We start from the raw sequence: 24,713 nt of genomic DNA on the forward strand, positions 1-24,713 counted from the left end.
TTCAGTGTCTTGCTCAAGGACATTCCGAAAATATGATGGCAATTGTCACCACGCTATGTAATTTTTTATTTATTTTTTTATGCTAAGCTGCCACACATGCATTTCATCTCCAAGAAGAAAACAATCTATGAACATCAGATTTACATACACAAGTCTTAACAACAAGCATAATAAAGTGCTTGTGTAGCGTAATCCGTTTCCACCAATATTTATGATTGATTTTATTCCACGGATGGCATGGAGGTTTCCCCAGCTGCTGCAGTTATCTGAGTCTGACGATGATGAGTCACGTCAATGTGCGAATGCACGCAGCAAAGGAAAATGCCTGGACTCATTTATCCGTACAATTGGCTGACATACTGACATGTGATCAGCAGAGATGGTTAACTCTGACTGGTTCAAATGTGCATGTTTTCTGGAAAAGCAAAAAAAAAAAAAAAAAAAGCTTGTTGAATTGATGCGATAAAAAAGGGCAATGCAGCATAAAATAGATCAAATCTTTAGTAGTTTAATTTGCTCTGATGGGGAGGTTCAGAACATCTTAGCTGTCAATGTGCACTTTGGACTTATATTTGTTCATTTATGTTAGGCTACTTATTCATTTCCTTATGATTTAAAAAAGTCAATGTTTGCGCGACCTTCAAAATATATTCCATTTCACACTGCATAATAAAAAGTCATTTGTACTTATTTTTCTGAATGTATCTTATATGTTTATTATTAAAAATAAAAAGTATTTTTTTACATTAACTTCAATTTTAATATATATCCTATGTTCTTAGTTAAAATTGGGATTTGGCATTTAGTATTTGAGGAAATGAGGGAAAATAAAAATTAAGAGATGGAGGTTGGGGTTGTTGCTGTTTTTGTTAACTTTTTTTTTTTTTTTTTGCAAATCATTGAAAAAAATACAATTTTGAATGAAAAAAAAAAACCCAAATTCTGGCTCCGTGGCAATCTTCACGTCGGGGAGGTCCGGCAAGAAATTCTAGTCACTTTCACCCATGTTAATACCTTGAATCTTCGACCAAATCACTCTTGAGACACTCCTGCCTGCTTGTATGCAGTAAAACTTTCATCCTTTTCCCACCCAAATCTGGCATTTGAACGCAGAGTGTTTATCACAGTGAAAGCCAAACGCTATGCCTGGGTCGGCCCCCAACGGGAAGACGTGGCGCAATGTTTGTGGGAGCTGTCTTGTCAACTAATGGTGAAGTCTATGCCTCACTCTTAAAGTAAGGTACTTTTTTTGGGGGGGGGGGGGGGGGCATGATGTTCTATTATTTGCTTAATTATAAGTATTAACAGTTAGGTTAGGTATTGTATATTGAATGATTCAAATGTTTTTTTATTCCAGTTTTACCCTTATCATATAATTTAACGCGCCGTGCTATGAACCAATAAGGCCATTGGCGTTTTGACGCAGTTTAAAACGGGAATAAAATCCTGATACGAAGGAAACTCTAGAATGGCTTCGTTTGGTATGTCAGGGTACCGCTGTACTTACTTTTGTCTGTAGTCGTATGAAAACATGACTCGGCCCACGGAGCTTCCGTACGGGAACGTCCGCTTTTTGCGGGAATTGTCTCTCAGTCGGGCTATTATTTTCAAGTTCCCCACTCTCTCCACGCTCAGCATCACTCTGCACGTGAGAATGGGCCCGCCCCCGGCCGTCGCAGTCCCCGCCCACGCACAGCGGCGGCCCCTCCCAGAGGTGCGCGTCCAGGCCGACTCGGACGAGGAGGCGGAACGTCGCCGCGCGGCCTCAAAGCTCACAAAGCCTCACCGATAGGTCAGGCGAGAAGGGGCGGAGCCGACAAAATGGTCATCAAAAATGGAATTGTCTGCAGTTTGTGAGGTGTTCTCTGCTATGCCAGTCATGTCTGTCATTTACAGTATATAACAGTCATGAAATCTTTCTTTATTTACATCACCATTTAGTCAATCCTTGATGTCATTCATGACGCTTTTATTCATGGACTTGATGTTATAAATGAATCTACTTGGAGATTTTTGAATTTGTTTGATTTAGTCTCCTGTAATGACATGAATCATCGTCACGCGATATGAATGTTACATCAGTATGAAAGAAATACTCATTTGCTTTACATATTTACACTACATACAACATGAGGAGCACACTAACACATGATGACTTGGCAGACTGAAAAAAGTGATGTGTTTGTGGCCCAAAAAAAAACACAACAAAAAAAAGCTCCATGCGGGCGTTCATGCTTGTATTCAACGTTAGCTTAGCATTCCTGTTACCGCTTGGTGAGACTTACTAGACTCATAAAAATGATATCATCAAAGGGTCATAGTTCTGTCATCGAATATGTCCTCTTTGTTCTTCCTGTCTCTCCTCCCACAAAGACGATGAGAATCTGGTAGCTTAGTTGCGGCTCCGCCCACCCGACCGAAGTGCGTTGAGACATCATCTAGGGCTATTTACATGAGCACCTCGGACGGGACGGGGTTCGGCCAGCCGACATTGTTCAGATGGAAACCTCATATTCTCGAGAATCCTGTACATCAAGTAGACCAGGCAGCTGAAGCCAAGCTAAAGCTAATGCTCAAGTCGCCGCTCACTTACTCACCCCACCGCCTGCCTCATAGATCGGGTTGTCGAATTCGGCCTCCGCGGTGATCTGTCGGTATGGGTGAGGGTACGCCAGCGGCAGACCGAGGTCGGAGCTGGGGCGGCACCTGACGGGAATCAAGTAAGCGTGACGTTAAGTGGTTCTTGCCGGCTGGTTGGCCATTAAATAACATCCTACCGCGTTGCAAGCACGTAAACGCCTCCAAGCAGAGCGGACGTCAGAAGAACCAGGACAAAAGCGGCCAGTGCCAAACTGCCCCCGTCCATCTCGCCGCCGGCGTGCGACACTGGCACACGAACTGTCGTCAACAAATGTGCGTGCACACTAGCCGCTGACGCGGACACACTCACCTTCCAAGGCATGGTTGGCAAAGCAAGCGTGGTCAGCTGCAAGACATATGAAGGAGAAACGATATCGTCATCGCACACACCATATAATTGTCTGCATTAGTCTAACACATATATAGTCTAACACATACATATGGTACAGGTTGGCACTGTCTAACTGTTTGCATTACTCTAACACACGTAATATAATTAATCAGGAAATAGTATCATTTTCATATTTACGGTAGGACTACACTAATATAAAATAAACAGCACACCATAGTTTAATGAGAAGAAATAGAAGAGATACACAATGCCGTCTTATCACAAGATTGACGCACCAACTCGTGTAATCAGCTCTCCCAGCAAACTCCAAGGACAAAGCGCTTTGTCCTAAAACAAGCACACCCAGCCCGGACAGCAAAGTTGATAGCGGGCGTCCCAATCCGCGCACGAACCTAAGCCGCCCAAAACCGGCCACAGCGGGGATGGCCCAAAAGCAACGCCCAGAAACGCCTTCGACAAGACCGGCGTCAGCAAAGACTTTAAAAAGACTGGACACTGAGATAAGACAGATTTCTTCTGCTCGGAAACATGTAGCCTTGTTTTGGATCCAGAATTGTCCCTCCGTCGTCTGTTTTTGCCTTGTTTTTACCATTGTCGACGAATAAATTGTCAACCTGTTTTCGGTGAGTGTTCTTCAAGCTTTTGAAACATGGAGTCAGTACAAAGGGTTAAAATAAGAGGACGCGCGAGATTTGGCCTTCCCGGCGGGCGCGCGCGGGGCAGCGTCAGCCGAGCAGCAATTGTTGTGGCTGGTGCTGTTCTCGGGTGCGTCTGGGCCGGGGGGTGGGGAGGGAGGGGGCGACTCACAACCCCTTCTCAATTGCCGTCTCTCGCAATTTAATCGGATTCCAGAGGACACCATGCTTCCTAATCTAACTTGTCCTTTTATTTTACTTTTTTTTAAAAATTATTTTTATTTTTTTAAAGTTTTTTTTGTGTGTTTTTTTTTCTTCTTTTTTTTTCTATCTTTCGCCCAGCCTAAACTACTCAATGGATGTTGTACTTCATGCACAAATCTATAAAATACCCCTCTAGTGTTAAGACTACTGTTACCAAACTAATTCCCCATATGCCAGAATGCAACATTCACCGTTAGACAAAACACAAAATGGTCGAAGGTCGCTTCAAGTCAACTTTCACCCGCCTTAAATTATGACAAAACGTATTTGAACCTTTTCGGCTTTTGACGGTGCACCTAAAAGGGCTCCAGTTGACTCTTCCGCAGCCGTTCGTCCATCCCCTCCGTTGTCTGGGCCTATCACGTCGTCAAACCATCACGTCGGGTCGCCAACTGTTGAAATTTGACCCCCCCGGCCCAGACGCACCCGAGAACAGCACCAGCCACAACAATTGCTGCTCGGCCGACGCTGCCCCGCGCGCACCCGCCGGGAAGGCCAAATCTCGCGCGTCCTCTTATTTTAACCCTTTGTACTGACTCCATGTTTCAAAAGCTTGAAGAACACTCACCGAAAACAGGTTGACAATTTATTCGTCGACAATGGTAAAAACAAGGCAAAAACAGACGACGGAGGGACAATTCTGGATCCAAAACAAGGCTACATGTTTCCGAGCAGAAGAAATCTGTCTTATCTCAGTGTCCAGTCTTTTTAAAGCCTTTGCTGACGCCGGTCTTGTCGAAGGCGTTTCTGGGCGTTGCTTTTGGGCCATCCCCGCTGTGGCCGGTTTTGGGCGGCTTAGGTTCGTGCGCGGATTGGGACGCCCGCTATCAACTTTGCTGTCCGGGCTGGTTGTACTTGTTTTAGGACAAAGCGCTTTGTCCTTGGAGTTTGCTGGGAGAGCTGATTACACGAGTTGGTGCGTCAATCTTGTGATAAGACGGCATTGTGTATCTCTTCTATTTCTTCTCATTAAACTATGGTGTGCTGTTTATTTTATATTAGTGTAGTCCTAACGTAAATATGAAAATGATACTATTTTCTGATTAATTATATTACGTGTGTTAGAGTAATGCAAACAGTTAGACGGTGCCAACCTGTACCATATGTATGTGTTAGACTATATATGTGTTAGACTAATGCAGACAATTATATGGTGTGTGCGATGACGATATCGTTTCTCCTTCACATACGACATCAAGTCACACACCCCCTGTTAGCTGTCCCCATCAGCCCATGACGATATTAAAATGATTCATGTACACCTACTATCAAGCCGCTCTTTTTAAAGGTATCGCGATAGGAAAACCTCTTCACTGTAGTTCGAGAAACTGTCTCTAAACAGGGTTTTATCTGTTTTGGCGAGCGTGCTTCCACTGAGGCTGGCAGAGTTAAAAAACGGATTGGTATCAGGCGTTAAGGGAAATGGAATAGTCAATCTGAAAAGCAGCATCAGAAGGTGGGGTACGGCACCTAATTATGTACGGTATGTGGACCTGGACAACGAGCCTGAGCCAGTGTGGGCGGTTGCCGAATGAGCAGCCTCGAATTGTTCTCGCACAGCAGGAAAGCAAACACAGCCCTATAGGGAGGGTGCTTGAAGGAAGAATGCAGGCAGACTATATAGAGTGTAGAAAAGAGACAAGAAGAAACCCCAGAAGGTGAATCCGAGACCTCTCTTCAGGACAGTAGCCGTCCCAGTCCACGAGGGTATAGAAACCTCTTCCTCACAAGTCCTCCCTGAAAAATCTGGACATCGGCGAACGCCGTCAGGCAAGGGCAAGAGAAGCAGGTGCCTAGGTCTCGGCCAGAAAAGAGTGGAGGCTTATAGCCATTTAGAAGCATGTTGAAAAGTGGATCATCTTTGGAGCTACCGAGAGGAGGAGGAGAGGAAAGCTCATTTCTCGTCAATCAGGAGGCGGTCTGGTGACGTCCTCGTTGGCCTTCTTCAGGAGTTGACCTGAGCTGGCCCTACCAGTCGGAACACCGCCCTGCGCCAATCTTGAACGGAAGACAAACTGGTGGAACTCTGACTCAGGCTGAAATTTGACCACTACGGGCAGTCTGCTGCAGCGGGGGTCAATCCAGATAGCGTCCATCGAGCTAGCTGAATTTCAGTGGTTTAAATTATTCATTCTTAAGACATTGATTGGGTCATTGTATGTACATATTCATTCTCATGTCAAGAAATCGATTTCCATCTCACCCCTGCAAATGGGCAGCGGTCCGCTCCAGTAGGAGGGGCTTCCCTGGACGCACTTGATGGCCGTGTCACCTACTAGCTGGTAACCATGGTAACAGACGAAGGCCAGGGTCTCCCCGGGCAGAAAGACCCGCTTCGACGTCACCTGGTAACCGTTGTCAGGGACGCCAGGATTGGCACACGACAGAGAGTCTTCGGCTGCAAAATCAACACACCTCAAACATCGGATCTCTTTTGCATTCCAAATACTTCATCGCAAACAACTACACACACGTGAACGATACGAGTTGCCAAGTATCACAAGTTGCTACGGCTACGATGTCTTACTAGACGCCATGTTGCGTTTGGTCTTATCTTGCGGGTGAGTTTACGGTTCCAGTCAAACACGAAGTGACTACAAAATGGACACGGGAAGTGACTCACCGATGCATCGCGGGAGATGCGAGGTCCACACGGGTGTCCCCGGCTCGCGGCCGTAGCAGCTGATGGTGGCGCCCCCCTGTAGGATATACCCGGGACCGCAGCGGTACCGGACGGTGGTCCCCACCAGCAACTTGGGGTCTGACAGAGAGCGAGCGGCGTGTGCCACGTGGCCCGGGTCTGAGCAGTACATGACTGGCAACCACAGAAGGAGAACATCAGCGACACTGTTAAGAGACGTGTTGCTCGGTGACACGAGCGTCGGAACTGTTAGCGAGGTAAGAGAGCTTCTTTTTACACTGAAAATCTGTCAAAGTACTACATGGATAATATTTCCGTTTTTTTAACAGAGAAATGAGCGGTATATATCATATGGCGTGTTCGCGTTGATCTCCCCAGGCCACCTGAGGCGCAATGAAAAGACGATTTTGACAAGTGAGTAGGCACAATAAGAGCAAGGAGGCGACTGACTCTTCTGACAAAACGGCGGCTGCGCACTCCACGAGAGGTCCAGCTGACACGTGAGGGTGGCGCCGCCCTGCAGGTCGTATCCCGGGTCGCACTGGTAAGTCACGCGAGCTCCGCGTACCGCCGTACCGTCATTGCCGCTGCGCGTCTTCCAACCGTTTTGGATCTCGGGCAGGTCGGCGCACGAATCGTTTCGGGAAACCTCTGAGAAGAACACACGCACGCCCTGTTAGTGGGTTAGCCTCTGGGCTAGTCTTTGTCTCCACTTTAATCAATAGTTGAACAAGTTAGTCTGTGTGTGTAGTGGCGTTCATTTCAAAACCATTTGCGAGTTTGCAGTCAGTTTGCACGACAACTTAGTGGGACAGCTCGGCTAAAGTGAGGCGGCCGCTTAAGCGGAAGCGCGGGGAGATGAGCGTGAAGCAAAGCCAAAGTGACACAAGGGGAGAGGAAAGATGAAGACAAATAACAAGTTGTGTTCAAGTGTCACTGTACTCTAGGCTTGCTCTTGTGTTGTTTTCTAGCTGCCATGAGCTGCTAATTAGCATTGATCAATATTAAACCTCATTGGATTAATGGCCGAGTGATCGGTTATTGCAAATCTTTTTCAGTCAGGCACTAGTTGCCAGCGACGTGGTGAGTACATTCTTTTAGTTTTGTGTGTCTCACCCATGTAATTGATGATGAAGCCCTCCCCTTTGCCCAACACCAGTCCAGACGGGTCAGAGTGGAAGGTAACGCTAAGGTCGGGAGTGCTAGAAAAGAGTTTAAAGGGGGCGCGCCCCCCCGAGTAGCGGCCTAGCAGGTGGGCGGCACCCTCGTCGCCGTCCGTCACCGTCAGTAAGTCTCCTTCGGTGATGTTGAGACTGGACAGCAGAGAGAAGCGGGGAGAGAGAGAAAGGTTATGCTAAGATACACGCTAATGCTAATTGTCATACACAGGCTAGCAACATTAGTCAGGGTCGAAAGTGTCAGATGGGTCGGTAACTGTCAGTCAGTGAGCAGAACATTGAATGTTATTTGTGGTCTCACAGCTGTACATCGACGAGCACTCTCTTGTCTTCTCCGACGTGGACACTCCACGTGCACTCCTCGCCCTCACCGTACCACTCGGGCCAGTTGGGCGACAGGATGACGCCGCCCGGGCCGCTCAGGTCGCCCCCGCACTGAGCTAAATTGGCACCAGACAAAAACAACACTTACCGCAGGTGGTGACGCTAACCGTTTGCATGGGATGGAATCACATTAGTCACCGGGCGGCCTTGGTCGCTGACTTACGTTGGTCGGTGGGTGAGTTACAGTTCAGGCTCACCTTTACAAATCGGTTCGGTATCGTTCCAGTACGGGTCCCTGGCGCTGATGCACTCGATGACGGGCGGGCCCTGTTCCAGGGCGTGACCGGGGTCACAGGTGAACTGGACCACCGCACCGACGCCGTACAGGTGGTCCGACGTAGTGAAGTTGCCATTCTGGAGGTACGGCTCGTAGCAACGACCTCGCTCGAATGCTGCGTGCATGTGTGGGGGTGAAAGAGGACACGGGGGTTTGTCTTCGCAACCCTTCTTTCACTTCTATGGCAAAAGTGTGACAGGCAAAAGTGCGACATCTGAAACAGACGAATTTTTCCAGAGAGACCCAACTCTTGAGCGCGCAGCCAAATGACAAATCAAGACTACCCTAGTCACGGTCCATCAATGACCTCACCACACAACGGATCCAGTCTGCTTGTAATAAATGTTTGGGCACGGGTCTCAAAGTTTCGGACCGAACTAACCTTCGTAGCGAATGTTGAAGCCCGTATTCTGGGCCGGCTGCTCTGTGGAGAATTGGACCGTCACCGCGGGACCCTCGCTGATCACCCCCTCGAAAGGAACGTGTCGGCTCCGACCGGAGTCAAACAGAACCAGGGAAGCGGTGTCCAGGCCGCCCAGCAGGACCAGCCTGACCGATAAAAAACACCGTCGGGCGCCGCCGTTCCGAGGGCGGGGTTCCCACCCACCTGTCTGAGGGTCCCAGCAGGAGGCGCTCCAGGTGCAGGTGTAGCCTCTGTCCCTCAGCAGCCTCCAGGGACCATGAACAGCGGAGCTCCCGAGGGGCATTGGACCCGTGCAGGGGCGAGGGTGACAGGACCCGGCCCAGGGTGGCGTTTTTCACCGTGCCGCCACAGAGGGCTAAAGTGGCCACCGCCAAATGAATTCCGGGCCCCCGAAGGCCGCCTCCCCGAGCGAAACCCACCTCGGCACACGGGCTCCTCGTGGCTCCATGCCGGCCGCGAGGCGTTGACGCAGGTGAGCAGATGTTCCCCCTGCAGGTGGTAGCCCATGTGGCAGTGGAAGCGGGCCGTGCCTCCCGGCAGGAGATCCAGCACCGACACCTCCCCGAAGTGGGGTCGCTTCGGGAACGGACAGCTCAATCGGAAGACTGACGGGGCCACCGAAGCAAACTGTTAGCGTTACGTTAGTATACGATGACCACTACGATACGAAGGCCGCTGGAACTTATTGCACACATCTTGCCGTGTTATGTCAGTCGTACGGTATGTACAGTATGTGGGTTGCTAGGTTGATTTGGTGGTTGTTTTCGTCAGTTTCTGTCATGTTGCCTATTGGTGGTGTGGCTGCTTGGTCGCCGTGTTCCGTTTTTTCATGTTATGTCAAAGTATGTATGCCAAAACAGTATGACCAGTCGACAACGTTCATACACCAAAACGACCGGATTTCTCGCACAACGCAGGCTGACACACAAAAAATGACCGTTCAGCCAAAAAAAGCGTTTTTTTTTGTTTTTGTTTTTTCCAATAAAGAGGGACATTTCAAGATGCTACTTGTCCTCTAGTTTTTGTCCATATCATTTATACATCAAACATTTCAGGATATTGAGGTTCACCAGTTCACCAGGCAATTTTTTTCTTGTGGCAAAAACGTATGGTTCCGTCAAAATTTGCCAAAAACGTTCCTATTCATTTCCAGTTGCCCTTTTTGCCATTCCATTGACAGGGAAGTGACCCAATATCAACCGGAACACTCTATAACAGGCACGTGTGTGTGTGTGTGGGGGGGGTGCTTGAGCACTTGCCCCTTTGCCCCTACAAGTGCCCCAAAGTGCCCCTTTTGACTGGGCTTTTTTTTTGGTGTGTATATGTGTGCTGACAGACTGTGCAGAAACGCAGTACTTTACTTGAACCCCGAAAAAAGGCAAAGCTGAGTCACAGCCAGAAAGTGTTGATGACAGTGTTGATTTCTATTCACTATTTTCCTCTCCCAATTAAACTGTCTCACAGTCACGGGAAATTATAGTGTAAGGCTGGTTAAAGTGGAAGTTATGTTGTTGTAAGGTGTATTAAATTTTTGTTCATGTGCCCCTTTTGATCTATGAGCACCTGCCCCTCTAGCGGTCTCTACACACCCCTGCTCCAAAATGCTGCATAATCAACAGGATGTGACCTGATATCAACAGGAAGTGACCCTGAGATGCCCCAAAATCAACAGGACGTGACCCAATATACCAACCCTCACAACAAAGCTACTGAGAAATTGCGATGTTAGCTCATATCTAGTTTGTGTTGCTAGCCTGTTGTGTTAGTTGCAAAGGAATGACACTCGCGAAGGTTCGCCTGTTGCCACGTCGCGTCAGATTCCAGCTTGTGTTACTAGGTGACTTTGGTTGCTATGATGTGTTGCTAGGCAACCAGCTTTCTTATTTAACTGTATTATAGTTGGGGACATTGCTATGTTTTGATCTGTTCATCTTGTATCTACTAGTATACTTGTGTTGTTTGTACACTGAATCACATAGCTGCTACACACACATACACATACCCATCCACACACGCCCACAGGGGAAGCGTTTCAAGAGCGTCAACTAATGAAGGCTGTAATGTGCTCATTAAGAAGCGTGTTAAGTCATGTGTTGATTGCAGCTAATTAGCACATTGGCATGAACAGAAACATCATTTTAATGTGTGTGTGCGCTCACTCTGGTAGTGCAGCAGGAAAGCGCCGACATGATCTTCGTCGCCCGAGGAGCAGAAGAAGACGCCGAGCGTGTTGCTGGGGCTACGGATGACCTGCCCCTCCACCAGCAGGGTCTGGTTGGCCAGCACAAGCCAGGCCCCACCTTCAGCCACGCCCCTGATGGACAACTGCTCGCCATCCGACAGGTTGACGCTCTTCACCTGAAATCGCCGGCGGGAATTTGGGTCAGGACGTGGTCGTATGCATGGACGCACACCCTGGCATACCTCCAACTCCACGCCGTACCCTGCGTAGACAGAGATGGTGTACGTACAGCCGACTTTGCCGGCTGAGGGGAGCGCGTCCAACGAGTCGATGTAACCTTCTGGTTGCGTGAGGGTCACGGAGCAGCTGGAAGCTTCTGGAAGAATGACAAGACCGAGAAAGATGCAGGTAGATTGGACCTGCCTAGTTTCCACCGCGTCAGCGGGCAGGGTGTTTTCAAGCACGTTCGTACCCGATGACGACTCGTCCGCATCGGTGGGCACGGGGCTCGGCCCCGGCGTCGGGAGGATGGACCAGGGGACGATAGCACCGGCCCGCTGCTGAGCGCCCTCCGACAGCCAATCTGCAAACCGCACCGAGGAATACGCCCTTACCTCACTTGTTCCTCCGACACACCAAATAATGTTTTTTCTATGAAGCCTTTCAGTGGTCACTAGTCTATTCAAAAGCTACCGATAGCTTAACTCAGAGTACATGTTGGGGTAGTTAGTCTAAATGGATATCCAAAAGGCCTACTGACGGCAATAGACGTCCAGTCCAATTGACCTGCTGGGTGGCTCAAATCTTGTAGGTTTTTGCCCTCAATGGCAGCCAAAGAGTTACACTATATGACCTCAGACGACATTTATGAAAAAAATCCAATAAAATGAAAATCCCACCCCCACACACACACTTGTTTGAATTTGTCGTCTTTTTTCCAATTTATTTTCATTTAGTCTTTTAAGTTTTTTATTTGATCTCCAATTTATATGTATACAATGGTACCTCTACTTATGAATGTCTCTAAATACATAATTTTGAGGTTAAGACACGCCTCAACGGGAAAAAGCTGGTACTCGCAGCTCCCAGAATTTACTGAACGTAACATACTTATAGTTACTTTGCCATTGGCTATTGCCTAGCATTCCTGGCCATCCAATTGGCTAAGAGGGACCTCTCCAGTATGTGCATATCACAACGTCCTCTTCATTCACCCCTCATGTTCCGACAGCTTTACTTGAGTGTTTAAACTTTTTATTCTTGGTTTTTTACAACATGCACAACTCGGATTTTATGTTTATTGTGCAAAAATCAAATTGTAACATATATTTCTGACATGTTTTGATTGCATTTTTATGCATTATAAAAGATTTATGTTTGTGTGTAATTGTAATTTTGTGGGGTTTGCAACGGATTTCGGAATTATAAAAGATTTATGTTTGTGTGTAATTGTAATTTTGTGGGGTTTGCAACGGATTTCGGAATTTACGTGGAAAACGCGTCTCTACTTACTGAATTTTCAAATTACGAAACTACTTCCAGTACCAATTAATTTCGTAAGTAGAGGTACCACTATAATTTATAACTCGTGGCTTTTAAAAAATGCGATTACTTACTGTTATTACTATTTCAATAATTGTTTTTTTCTCGACCTCAAAACATTCATTCATTATATTTCAAATGATTTCATTTTTATTGCCCATTGAAAAATACATGGGGGCAACACCAGTATGACAATTGGAAGACAAATGGGTTAGGTTAGGCAGTGTTGCCAACTTGACGACTTTCCTCGCTAAATTTGGCGACTTTCCAAAGCCTCTTGGCAATTTTTTTTGTCAAAAGTGAATAGTGACAAATCTTTTTTTTTTTTTTCTTAACTCAGTTTTTGCTTCTCCCACGACGTTATTCCTCTCTCCTATGGCGTCCATAAAAGTTAGATGCAAATTATTATTTTATTTATTTATTTATTTTTTTAAAACTTTATTTACACAAAAACAACTACAAATAATGGGCGAACAATTCACATACAATCAACAGATTTACAACAACAACAACAACAAAATAATAAATAAAATGGTCGGGGTCATTTTTAATACAAGCCGTACTGTTTGCAAAGTCTTTTGGTCCTTATAACTTTGGGGTTCAAAGAGGAACTTAAATCATCCAAATATAAAGAAAAACATTTTCCCAAAAACATGAAAATTTGGTCTTTGATTAGCATATTTTACAAAGTGAATGTGAAATTTTGCCAATATTAAAATAAGATTTACAACATATCTTTTATCCATTTCTGGTTCTTCAACGTCAGATAGGCCACACAAAATATGTCTAAAAACAATTTTCAATGATGGCACAACTTTTGAATTAATATAATTGTTCAGGTGAACCCAAAAGATGTGGGAGTAAGTTACATGCAAATTGCCAGTTATGAAAATTAGATGATGATGATGTCATGTAGCTACTTTTAGGACAGCCAATAGACCCTACTCACATGACGTCACAACCACGCCCCCGCGCCATATTGTCCGTCAACTCGTCGTGTTGATGCATTACCGCTACGTAAATTCCTCCTATGATGGCGTGTTTTTCTGCTCGTTAACATTAATAATCAAAATGGTGAAGGCGTGTGTGGCGGTCGGTTGCAATAACAGAGAAGATAGACGGAGAGACTTGAAGTTCTGCCGTATTCCGAGAGACCCGGAGAGGAGAGCGAGATGGACTGCTGCAATTCGACGAGAAAACTGGGCTCCAAACGATTACCACAGATTATGTAGTAGTCATTTTATATCTGGTAAGATGCATTTAATATATATTTAGAGGGTTTTGGGCTGACAACCACAATTAAGATCATTGCTAGGCTAATCGCCGACAACATACACTCAGACGCTGTGAATGAACTACCTGAAAATATATAATTATAAGGGGATAATAAGACAGTTGTCATACAATTAATTTACGATTTCACTATTGAGGTCAAAAGCCCAAAAATAAATTCAACTAGGGACAATCTGGAGTAGTGCTATCGCACTTCATATTTACTACATATTATATATGTATGTAGTGAGAGTGCTATCGCTAAACCATATAAACATTAAAAGCCCTAGCTCCATTGACAAATGACATGAAATGCATTAGACTTGACAGTGGATGTTAGCAAGAACAAAAGATTTTGAATTGAAAATTTCATAACTCACCTTCCCGAGCACAAGATAGATTCCTGCCGAATTTTCGTGGACGAGGACCTGTTTCACCCAACCAGCAACGAAGTATTTATAAGCCTCCAAGCTCTTAAAGTTTTTCAAACTTTCGTGAGAATAGGCTGATTTTGTGTGGACAAGGTAGTTGTAAATATCAGGGTAGCAGATGTCAGGCAGAGACGGCGAAGACAGCGGGTCGAAAAACATTGATTTAGGCATCAAATATGGATCTGGCGAATGGATAAACTGAAGCTTTTCCACATAACGCCTTTTATGCAACGCATCCAATGAGTTTACAGCGTCAGATAACACCGGGGCTTCCATGAATTGCTCTATAAATTGCACGACTAATTGAAACCATTGAGAATAGGGCTTAAAAATGATGGCCAATATGGCGGCCGGATACAGCGACACGTCATTTTGTGACGTAGGTGAGTAGGGTCTATAGCTTCTTTCCTTGCTGGGGAGTTGGCAACACTGAGGTTAGATTAGATTAGGTGAGATGTGACTTCAGATATTTTGTATGAAATAAATATACAGACACACACTTAAGCTGAGTAAGAAGTGATGGAGCATGAAAGAGGAACACATCCACTTTGCTGTGTCCTAGTTTGGAGGAAAGCTCACACCTCCTCCACACCGCCTCTACGAAGAGAATCCGTTGGCGGGCAAGCGACCGAATGGGTTCCATTCATACCATAGGCGCTGTCGCCAGCTCACTCGTTTCGCCAGAGCTCCCCCGCCACCAGAGGATAAGTGGTATGAATACCGGACTCATTTCAATGACGTCTCTGCCGGTCAGGGTTTCTTCTTGGGTCCCGGCGCCTAAGGCGGACAATGACCCGAAGCGGTCCCTGGGTCCAGTGCCAGAGATGGTTGCGTTTTTGAAACACACGAGCATGTACGGCGGTGGTCGAAACCGCTCCCCCAGTGTTTTGACAGCCAGAGGAAGACAGAGGCAAAAGTGCTTTTTGCTTCTTGGAACTGCTGGCTTCCAACTTCTGTCAAACATTTTAATCCTCTCGGGGATTACGGTCCCAAAAGAGAAGGAAATATCCACTCTTCATGCGCGCGTGCGTGTGAGCCCAGATTAGTGAGGATTAAAAAAAAAAAAAAAAGTGCCAATGTCACTTTTAGTGCCACTAAAGTTTGGGATGAGCGAGAAGCCAAGATGCAGCAAAAGTGCGCGTTTCTCGGTCACGACACCTCCCTCCTTCCCTCCCTCACTGCTGTCCCCGAAACCTCCGAGGCTCAACACGGGACTGTGTCGCCGAATGTTTTGAACACAACTTGAAACGCATTTCCACTACGCAAGCGCGTACGCTGATGAATTTGCAACCGTTAAATTAAGGGGAAACACTCTTGGCATCACGCCCGTCTGCGTGGTTAGCATCGGCCGCTTATTTTTACGAGGTGCTAAGACTGTACCGTCGAGCCATCGGTTCCCGGGGCTTTACCTTAAAAAAAGAGCTACAATTTGCTGTAAATGTTCAATTAGTACTTTTGAACCGTGCCGCGTACGAGAGCCAGTGTTCTGACAAATTTTGCAACCCCATCAGTAGCAGTGAATAAGCCCTCTTTTACATTTAGTTGGACTCTCACTGTTATCCAAAGGTGCTAAATAAGCAAGTTACATCATAAAAATACATGTGCTACATGAAAATGGGGTAAATTAATACCTAACGACAACGCGAAGACGTTAACAGTAAGAGAGCGGTGTGCAGTTGTTTTGTGCTGCTATCATAGCAGAATGTGTCCGAGGAGAACTTTTGTACATGTCCCTCCATGATCAAACATAAGTAAATATTCCTTTCTTTTAAGAAAGTTTGTACAGTCCCTGACAAAAGTCTTGTCACTTATCCATTTTGTAGAAACAATTGCTAATAACCTGACATTTAATTACCCTCACAAATGATGTTGAACGTACAAAAAATATACTTGTTTCACTGAAAAAAGATTTATAATTTAATGAAGACATTAAGGTCAGATTTTGCCAAGACAAAAGTTTTGTCGCCTACAGAAAGAAGTGTGAAAATTGAACAAAATAAGTACTTCAAATACAAAAAAATGTTACATAAACATAAGCGAATCAAGTAGTGGTGCTGTGAGATCCAAATTTAATATTTTGTATGACTTCCATGAGCTTGAAGCACTGCATCCATGCGGTTCGGCAAGGAGTCATACAATTTATTGATGAAGTCATCAGGAACATCAAAGAAAGCAGTCTTGCATGCCTCCCAGAGTTTATTTACATTCTTGGGTTTCGTCTTCCATGCTTCCTCTTTCATCCTACCCCAGACATGCTCAACGATGTTCATGTCTGGTGACTGGGCTGGCCAGTCCTGGAGGATCTTGATCTTCTTTGCCTTGAGGAACTTTGAGGTAGAGATTGAAGTATGCAACTGAGCACCATCCTGCTGCAGAATTTGTTCATTTTTATGGTTAGGAATGTAAGAGGCAGCTAAGATTTGTTGATATTTCAGACTATTTATATTGCTTTCCAACCTGCAGATCTCTCGCACACCCCCATACTGGATGTAACCCCAGACCATGATTTTGCCACCACCAAACTTCACTGTTTTCTGAGTGAATCTCAGAAAAGACCCAGTAGGTCTCCTGCAATATTTGCGGCGACAGTGGTGTAATTCAATGGAATATTCATCTGAAAAATCCACGTTTTTCCACTTTTCCAGCGTCCATCCTTTTGACCAGTTGTGGGCCTTGGCAAATGCCATACAGTTGTTTATTTGGCTGCACCCTGAGAGATCTGCAGGATGAAACATCAACAAATCTTAGCTGACGCTTACATTCCTAACCATAAAAAGGGACAAATTCTGCAGCAGGATGGTGCTCCATCGCATACTTCAATCTCTAACTCAAAGTTCCTCAAGGCAAAGAAGATCAAGATTCTCCAGGACTGGCCAGCCCAGTCACCAGACATGAACATCATTGAGCATGTCTGGGGTAAGATGAAAGAGGAAGCATGGAAGACGAAACCCAAGAATGTTGATGAACTCCGGGAGGCATGCAAGACTGCTTTCTTTGATGTTCCTGATGACTTCATCAATAAATTGTATGAATCCTTGCCGAAGCCCAGGGAAGTCATACAAAATATTAAATTTGGATCTCACAGCACCACTACTTAATTAGCTTATGTCATGTAAAATATTTTTGTATTTGAAGTACATTTTTTGTTCAATTTTCACACTACTTTCTGTTATGCGACAAAACTTTTGTCTTACCAAATTTGACCTTTATGTCTTCATTAAATGATAAATCTTTTTTCAGTGAAACAAATATATTGTTGTACATTCAACATCATTTGGGAGGGTCTTAGCTTTCATATGAGCCATTTCTGAAACCAATTGAATAATTAAAAGACAGGTTATAAGCAATTTTTACAAAATGGATAAGCGACAAGACTTTTGTCAGGGACTGTAGTGTTGACTTTGGAATCACTGCATTCGCAGCCATTTTTAATGTTACGCGAATGCGCAGAACCGCAAAGTTGCAATTTCTGATGGGTTGCAAAATTTGGCAGAACACCAGCTGGCGTTCCGTCGATTTGCGCTCCCGATTTAGACTCGTTGTTCACAATGGCGGTGGCACAGACTATCGATGCCAGCTGTCCTGTCGAACAATGCTACCTTACGTTTTGACACACACTTCCCCTATCGAAACACTCTTATTTCGACTGTGTAAGATCCTGGTTAGAGGTGGGACAGTGTAACAGTCTTATAACGTCCTGGAAATACCATTGCGGTAGTGTTGGTATAGTGTATTTTGACAAGCTTATAACGTCCTTCAAATAATACTCTCACTATATGTAGCATTTTAAACAAGTTAGTTTAAATAATGTTGTACTATAAGTAGGTACTACATAGTACTATAAGGGAAACAATAACATTTCTTTGTTTTCCAAATGTAACCGGTTTGCATGGTGTCCATTTATTTAGTTTCAACAAAAAAGCAATTGCCTTTAAAAGCTATGTGACCCTATGTATACCACACAATGTTAACTTCATTATGTTATTATCTCGCTATAATGTCAATATTCTAACTTGAACAATAACCTACATGCCATTAGACCCAGTTGACCAAAGTGTTTATTGCTATATTACAATGTTAACTTCCTCCTTATGCTATTATCTCTATCACAATATCATCACATCATGGCATATGCGGGATAGTGGTCAAAAGGCACTAGAAACACTTTAAAAATTGGACTCACTCGCAGCGGCGGTGTCGGAGTCAAAATGGTACTTCGTATGGATGGACATTTGTCCCCTGATAACTCTCGTGGGGCGCTCACAGCAGCGCAAATCTACTGAACGCCGGGCCTCTTACTCCGCTGACGACCCGTCGGGTCCAGGAAACTTTCAAAGTCCGTCACTTTCCCGCCCGACTTGACCGGCCGGCCCGGTGGTCGCATCACTCTGCCGTTTTGCGTTGAGTCTAGGTCTTGCATAAAAATGTCCTTTCGAATGCGACCTCTACAGCTAGCTTGGAAAAATGCATCTTTCGCAGAGTGAAAGCAAAGTTAGTACGTTGAGCTCATTTGTTGCAAACGTCCATATGTGCACGTCAGAAGTTGTAGTAACGCGTTACATTTATTTGTTTTATTTTATTTGTTTATTTGTATGTTTTTGAGAAAAATGTACTTCTAAGAGTGGTTTTACGAAGCCATACTTTTTACTTTAACTTGAGTAGATTTGTGAAGAAGAAAAGCTACTCTTACTCGCTACTTTTCTTCATATTAGATTTTACTTTTTTTTCCAGCGGTGCCAAATGTACAGTTGTGGTCAAAAGTTTACATACACTTGTGAAGAACATAATGTCATGGCTCTCTTGAGTTTCCAGTTATTTCTACAACTCTGATTTTTCTCTCATAGAGTGACTGGAACAGATACTTCTTTGTCACAAAAAACATTCATGAAGTTTGGTTCTTTTATGACTTTATTATGGATGAAAAGTGATCAAATCTGCTGGGTCAAAAATATACATACAGCAGCCTTATATTTGGTAACATGTCCCTTGGCCATTTTCACTTCAATTAGGCGCTTTTGGTAGCCATCTACAAGCATCTGGCAAGCTTCTGGTTGAATCTTTGACCACTCCTCTTGACAGAATTAGTGCAGTTCAGTTAAATTTGATGGCTTTCTGACATGGACTTGTTTCTTCAGCATTGTCCACAAGTTCTCAATGGGGTTTAAGTCAGGACTTTGGGAAGGCCATTCGAAAACCTTAATTCTAGCCTGATTTAGCCATTCCATTACCACTTTTGATGTGTGTTTGGGGTCATTGTCCTGTTGGAACACCCAACTGTGCCCAAGACCCAATCTTCGGGCTGATGACGTTAGGTTATCTTGAAGAATTTGAAGGTAATCCTCCTTCTTCATGATCCCATTTACTCTCTGTAAAGCACCAGTTCCATTGGCAGCAAAACAGCCCCACAGCATAATACTACCACCACCGTGCTTGACGGTAGGCATGGTGTACTTGGGGTTAAAGGCCTCACCTTTTCTCCTCCAAACATATTGCTGGGCATTGTGGCCAAACAGCTCGATTTTTGTTTCGTCTGACCACAGAACTTTCCTCCAGAGGGTCTTATCTCTGTCCATGTGATCAGCAGCAAACTTCAGTCGAGCCTTAAGGTGCCACTCTTGGAGCAAGGGCTTCCTTCTTGCACGGCAGCCTCTCAGTCCATGGAGATGCAAAACACGCTTGACTGTGGACACTGACACCTTTGTTCCAGCAGCTTCTAATTCTTGGCAGATCTGCTTTTTGGTGATTCTCGGTTGAATCTTCACCCTCCTGACCAATTTTCTCTCAGCAGCAGGTGATAGCTTGCGTTTTCTTCCTGATCGTGGCAGTGACAAAACAGTGCCATGCACTTTATACATACAAACAATTTTTTGCACTGTTGCTCTTGGGACCTGCAGCTGCTTTGAAATGGCTCCAAGTGACTTTCCTGATTTGTTCAAGTCAATGATTCGCTTTTTCAGATCCATGTATGTATATTTTTGACTCAGCCGATTTAAACACTTTTTCTGTTAACCCATAATAAAGTCATAAAAGAACCAATCTTCATGAATGTTTTTTGTGACAAAGAAGTATCTGTTCCAATCACTCTATCGGAGAAAAATCAAAGTTGTAGAAGTAACTGGAAACTCAAAAGAGCCATGACATTATGTTCTTCACAAGTGTATGTAAACTTTTGACCACAACTGTAGCTCTACCAGTTTCACGAATGAGATGTCGCAACAATAATCACATGACTCCATTATACCTATGAGACTCAAGCTTGTCGTTGTACGATCACGTTGGCCTGTTCAATCACGTGGCGTATTGGAAGCATTGGACATAGAGCGCTGCCCTCGACATGACTCGAAAGCGCGGATTTTAACCTCTCTCCCAGTTTTTATTTGGCACTGATTGACTACAGAAAACCAGAGATATGATCCTTTTAATTTTATAATAGGAACTATGAAGGAACTATTCACTATTCAAACTAGGAACTATTTTCTCCACAAGAGGGCACTCATGCTCTTTGGACAAATGATGCTTCAGTTCTGTAGATTGTTGTTTTTTTCTCGCGGGTATTCAATGAGTATTTCTTTTTTATTTTTTTACTGTATTTTTTACTGTATTATACTGCAGTATAATAATACCAGTTCATATCAAGGGCATAGGTTTGCATAGGCACAATAGGGACATAACATTAACAACTTTTGAGGATGCTCAAATTGTCCCCACCAACTTTTAAGCAACCTTATAAGCATTATAAATGAGTTCAGTTATATAGGTCATTTAGATCGTCTCCCCATATGTTATAAGAATAGAATGGACCCTACCACTATTAAGTGAATTATTTTCGTTATGTTCAAATTTATATTTACCCCTTTCCACCTGCTAAATGTGCCAGTCCATTTTCTCCTCAAATGTAACTTTGATTGACTGATTACTTGTACGACATGTTGACAACATGCCGCCTCCCACGCCCCCTTCGAAGTTTTTTTTTTTTTAAGCCAGCAGCAGCTGCAGCCACTATAAGTCATGTAAAAAACATCAATGTTGTGGAGGTGGGGAACACACCAAAAATTTTGCTGCTGCAAGTCCGACCTGCATCAAAGTTAGCATAACATTAAACTGTGAATTTTCTAACCTGTATAACTCAAGTAGAAAGCTGCTTAGAGAGAATTGTCCTCCTATATGTGTTTTCTACTAGTAACGTTATTTAAACTGTGTAAAATGTAGTGAACCGAGGTTTACCTCCTTCTCCCCAATTGTCATTTTTATTTTATTTACGTGGTTTTAAAGCAGCCCAAAGGAGCTTTCATTTTTCGTTGAGTTTGGCTGTGCTTGTGGATAAAAGCAGTAGTGTTTAACCTGAAGAAAGGCTCCATTTTTTCCCCTTTTAAAAATTTTTGTTATTCACTGACTAAGAAGTTTTTTTTCAGTTATATTTTAATTTCTTTATTTAGACAGACAGTGTTGAGTAACTTAAGACAAATTTTTATTATTATTATTTTATTTTATTTTTTGCATTCCTGGATAGTTAAGAGATTATTAACAAGTTTGTGTATGTTAAAATAATTTATGTTCAAGTATTGCAATTTTAATCTGCTACTAAAATCCAGCCATGTATTCTGGAAGTTTTCAAAATGTTTCTTCCCTCGTTTTTGAAAACAAAAGTTTGAATAAACGATGTACCACCTGAACCGATACATATGAAAGTTAGTATTAGTCAATACAGATTTCTTTTGCATTGACTAATTAAGTTCCTATTTGTGAGAAATGTAGCCCTGATCCCCGTTCACCCAATCTATTTGGTCTTATTAATGTCCCAACCCCAGCAAAAAGCGTGCATGCAGGTTATGCCGTTATATCTTCCCTACCAAAGTTGAGACCAAACCTACGTTCTTGGTTCATATAGATATAAAAATCTAACATCGTAAGCAGTTGCTCACATTGTTACTCACGATTTGAGTATTCTTTTCACCAAATACTTGTTTACGTAAACATTTTTTGGAAGACTACTTTTACTTGAGTAATATTATTTTGAAGTAACGCTACTCTTACTTGAGTAACATTTTTGGCAACTCTACCCACATCTGGCGCCCACGCACTCGAATAGGTGTTTGTACGTATATGACGACCGACCGATCACTGACGGACGAGTGGCCCGGGCTGTAGACGTTGGCTTTTCCACGGTGCCGTCCCGAACAATGTGCGCGGTGGAGTTTTTGTCCCTCATGCATCGATGAGCTGACGTCACCCCCCCAAGCGTCTGACTGCTGTGGCGCGCGTGTTGACATGTAGCGCGCACGCACATCCCACGCACACGCTGCGGCGAGCCCGCTGCGGAGCGCACGGCGGGGGTCCTCCCCCCTCCCGTTATAAAGCAGACAAAAGCATCGACCTGCGCGTCTCACCTGCACGAGCCGTGACGCGGGTGCACGCCAACCACAGCAACACGCACGCGCAGCGAGACATGGAGACGGCGGCCGGACTCCGCGGAGGGGGCGTCGACGGACGGAGGGCGTCCTCGGGACGGAGAGTCCGCTGGCACGTGCGACCGGAACTGGAATGCCCTCGCGCCGGTGCGGCTTCCTGTAGACTCTCTCCTTCTCTCGCGAGCCCAGCCCACCACACAAGGCGTTCACTCTCCATCCCTCTCACTCTCTCTCTCTGCCTCTTTTTCTGTGTCAGCCTAAACCTTTTTATTTTTGTCTTTCTTCCTTTCCTTCCTTCTTTGCCATTCTTTCCCTCCCTCTGACTGGCATCTCTCTGATAATATTTCACTCATGTGCAGAAAGAAAAGGTAACTTCAAAAAGAAGCATCCAAGAAAAGAGGAAAGAAAAAGGATAAGGAAAATGGACAAAAGTAAAGAAAAAACAATAATAAAGTTCATCGTGCCAACGTGCCCCCCCCCAAAAAAAGCTATTAAAGGGAACCTCGGACTTAAAGGGGAAATGTGAACTAAGGTTGGCCAACCATGTTTTTAAATAATATCAATGGATATTTTCATTGTTTTTTTTAACGCAACCCTTCCAGATTGTTTGTTTAACCCATAGCAACGCCCCTGACAACGAAAATGCTTTTCTTCGGCAATCTTCGGAAAGTACGTCACACCGGGAAGTGCGAGAAAGTCCGCCATAGAACAGTATTGTTTGTTGCATTGCTTCTCGGTAAGATGCCACAGCGGTGTGTGGCGATGTTTTGTTCTCACTCAAACGAAAAGTTGTATGAGTGGCCAAAGGATAGCAGGGCATGTAAATGGACACCTTTCGTTCGCACGAAGCGAATGAATTTCACGCCATCATCGAGTAGTGTTCTCTGCTGCAAACACTTCGAAGATGCCTGCTTCCTTAACCCGTCTGCTTATGATCAAGGATTTGCCAAAAAGTAAGTGTGATTTTTGGATAGATGACTGATGACTTTGTCAAAGCAGAGCTGCCAACTGTTGTGGAATGTAGAGTAGAAGCTAGCGACGTTAGCCGAAAGCCAACTCGTGGCAATAGTCGTGGCATAGTTGTTGTTGTGTTCGCTAGTGTTACGTCCCAAGGACGGCTCGCGAAGGGCGTAACATAAAACGAGCCACACAATTTCACAAGTGGCACAAAATTTACACAACAAACTCGCAATGAATATGTTAAATGGTAAATGGTGTTATACTTATATAGTGCTTTTCCACCTTTCAAGGCAATATGTACAAATTGTAGATGAAGCGCGGCTTCAGGGTAAGCCCAGGCCAAACAAACAAAAGGAATCTACACTTGAATCCCAACCGCTAACTAAACCGTGATCATGAAAAAGAACGAAGAAAAGACAGCCACTACCCTAGCTTCTTACGCAAAAAAAAATACAGGAGAAAAAGGGTTGAACAGAAATGGCAACTTACCCCTTCTTGCTTCAGTGCTCTTATTTACAGTGGTGAACAAAAACGATCCAATAACGAATAAACACAAAAGACCTCATCGAAAAAGCGGGAGTGTATCAGACTAGCGATCAAATGCAAACGAGCGTGAATGGCGAGCTAACAGCTGCGAGGAGGACCGCGGCAGAATGCTGTCAAATGTGAACGTTGACAGCTCAAGTCCCGCAGTGAATCATGGGAAATGTAGTCTCGGGACAACACTGAAGTGATGCTTTGTAATCTGTTCGCTTGTTTGAAAAAACTACATTTCCTCACGCCATTAGACGCCACTTCCTGCCGATAGCCCCAGGAAGTAGTAGTAGCTGGAAGTACGAGGCGAGGCGGAGATGAGCGACAAGCAAAACTTTGCGGTCGAATGTGGCGGCAGTCCGCTATTATTTTGTTTTCTTATTGTTGCCACAATAAAGTGGAGAAAGCCATCAACGACTCATCCCCCCCCCAACGTTTTTATATTATTATTTTAGATGCATGAGCGCTGCCGGCTCTGCCAAAATGAACATGCAGTCTGATTATTATTTTTTTAAACAATGTCATCAGATAGACAAAAACAGAAAATTATGTGCAAATGCCTGCATCTTCAAATCATGAAAATAATAAC

General features: G+C 44.5%; 2 protein-coding genes across 4 annotated transcripts in view; one reads left to right on the plus strand and one right to left on the minus strand.

The window, feature by feature from the left end:
* Positions 1 to 3,678, plus strand: part of LOC130905562 (electrogenic sodium bicarbonate cotransporter 4-like) — a 41,014-nt gene extending 37,336 nt beyond the window's left edge. For both annotated transcript variants that reach the window (XM_057819092.1, XM_057819093.1), the window contains exon 27: positions 1,636 to 3,678. In XM_057819092.1, the coding sequence (XP_057675075.1) occupies positions 1,636 to 1,792 (157 nt within the window). In that variant the 3' untranslated portion in view covers positions 1,793 to 3,678. The remainder of the gene's footprint in view (positions 1 to 1,635) is intronic.
* Positions 1,259 to 22,854, minus strand: LOC130905565 (seizure 6-like protein). 2 transcript variants are annotated; one of them, XM_057819097.1, is made up of 17 exons: positions 22,610 to 22,854; positions 11,450 to 11,560; positions 11,220 to 11,353; positions 10,955 to 11,153; positions 9,215 to 9,400; positions 8,979 to 9,150; positions 8,754 to 8,920; positions 8,292 to 8,486; positions 8,012 to 8,150; positions 7,649 to 7,845; positions 6,983 to 7,183; positions 6,515 to 6,706; positions 6,095 to 6,289; positions 2,951 to 2,986; positions 2,778 to 2,886; positions 2,598 to 2,706; positions 1,259 to 2,525 (listed from the first exon to the last, which is right to left on the minus strand). In XM_057819097.1, exons 1-17 carry the CDS (start codon positions 22,845 to 22,847, stop codon positions 2,496 to 2,498), a joined length of 2,610 nt encoding a protein of 869 aa, XP_057675080.1. In that variant the 5' UTR covers positions 22,848 to 22,854; the 3' UTR covers positions 1,259 to 2,495. The 2 variants fall into 2 exon arrangements, with proteins under 2 accessions (XP_057675080.1, XP_057675079.1); XM_057819096.1 differs by having other exon boundaries at positions 11,220 to 11,560.
* Positions 22,855 to 24,713: the final 1,859 nt, after the last annotated feature.

Source organism: Corythoichthys intestinalis, chromosome 17 (assembly GCF_030265065.1).
Source record: "Corythoichthys intestinalis isolate RoL2023-P3 chromosome 17, ASM3026506v1, whole genome shotgun sequence".
NCBI classification, from domain to species: Eukaryota; Metazoa; Chordata; class Actinopteri; order Syngnathiformes; family Syngnathidae; genus Corythoichthys; species Corythoichthys intestinalis.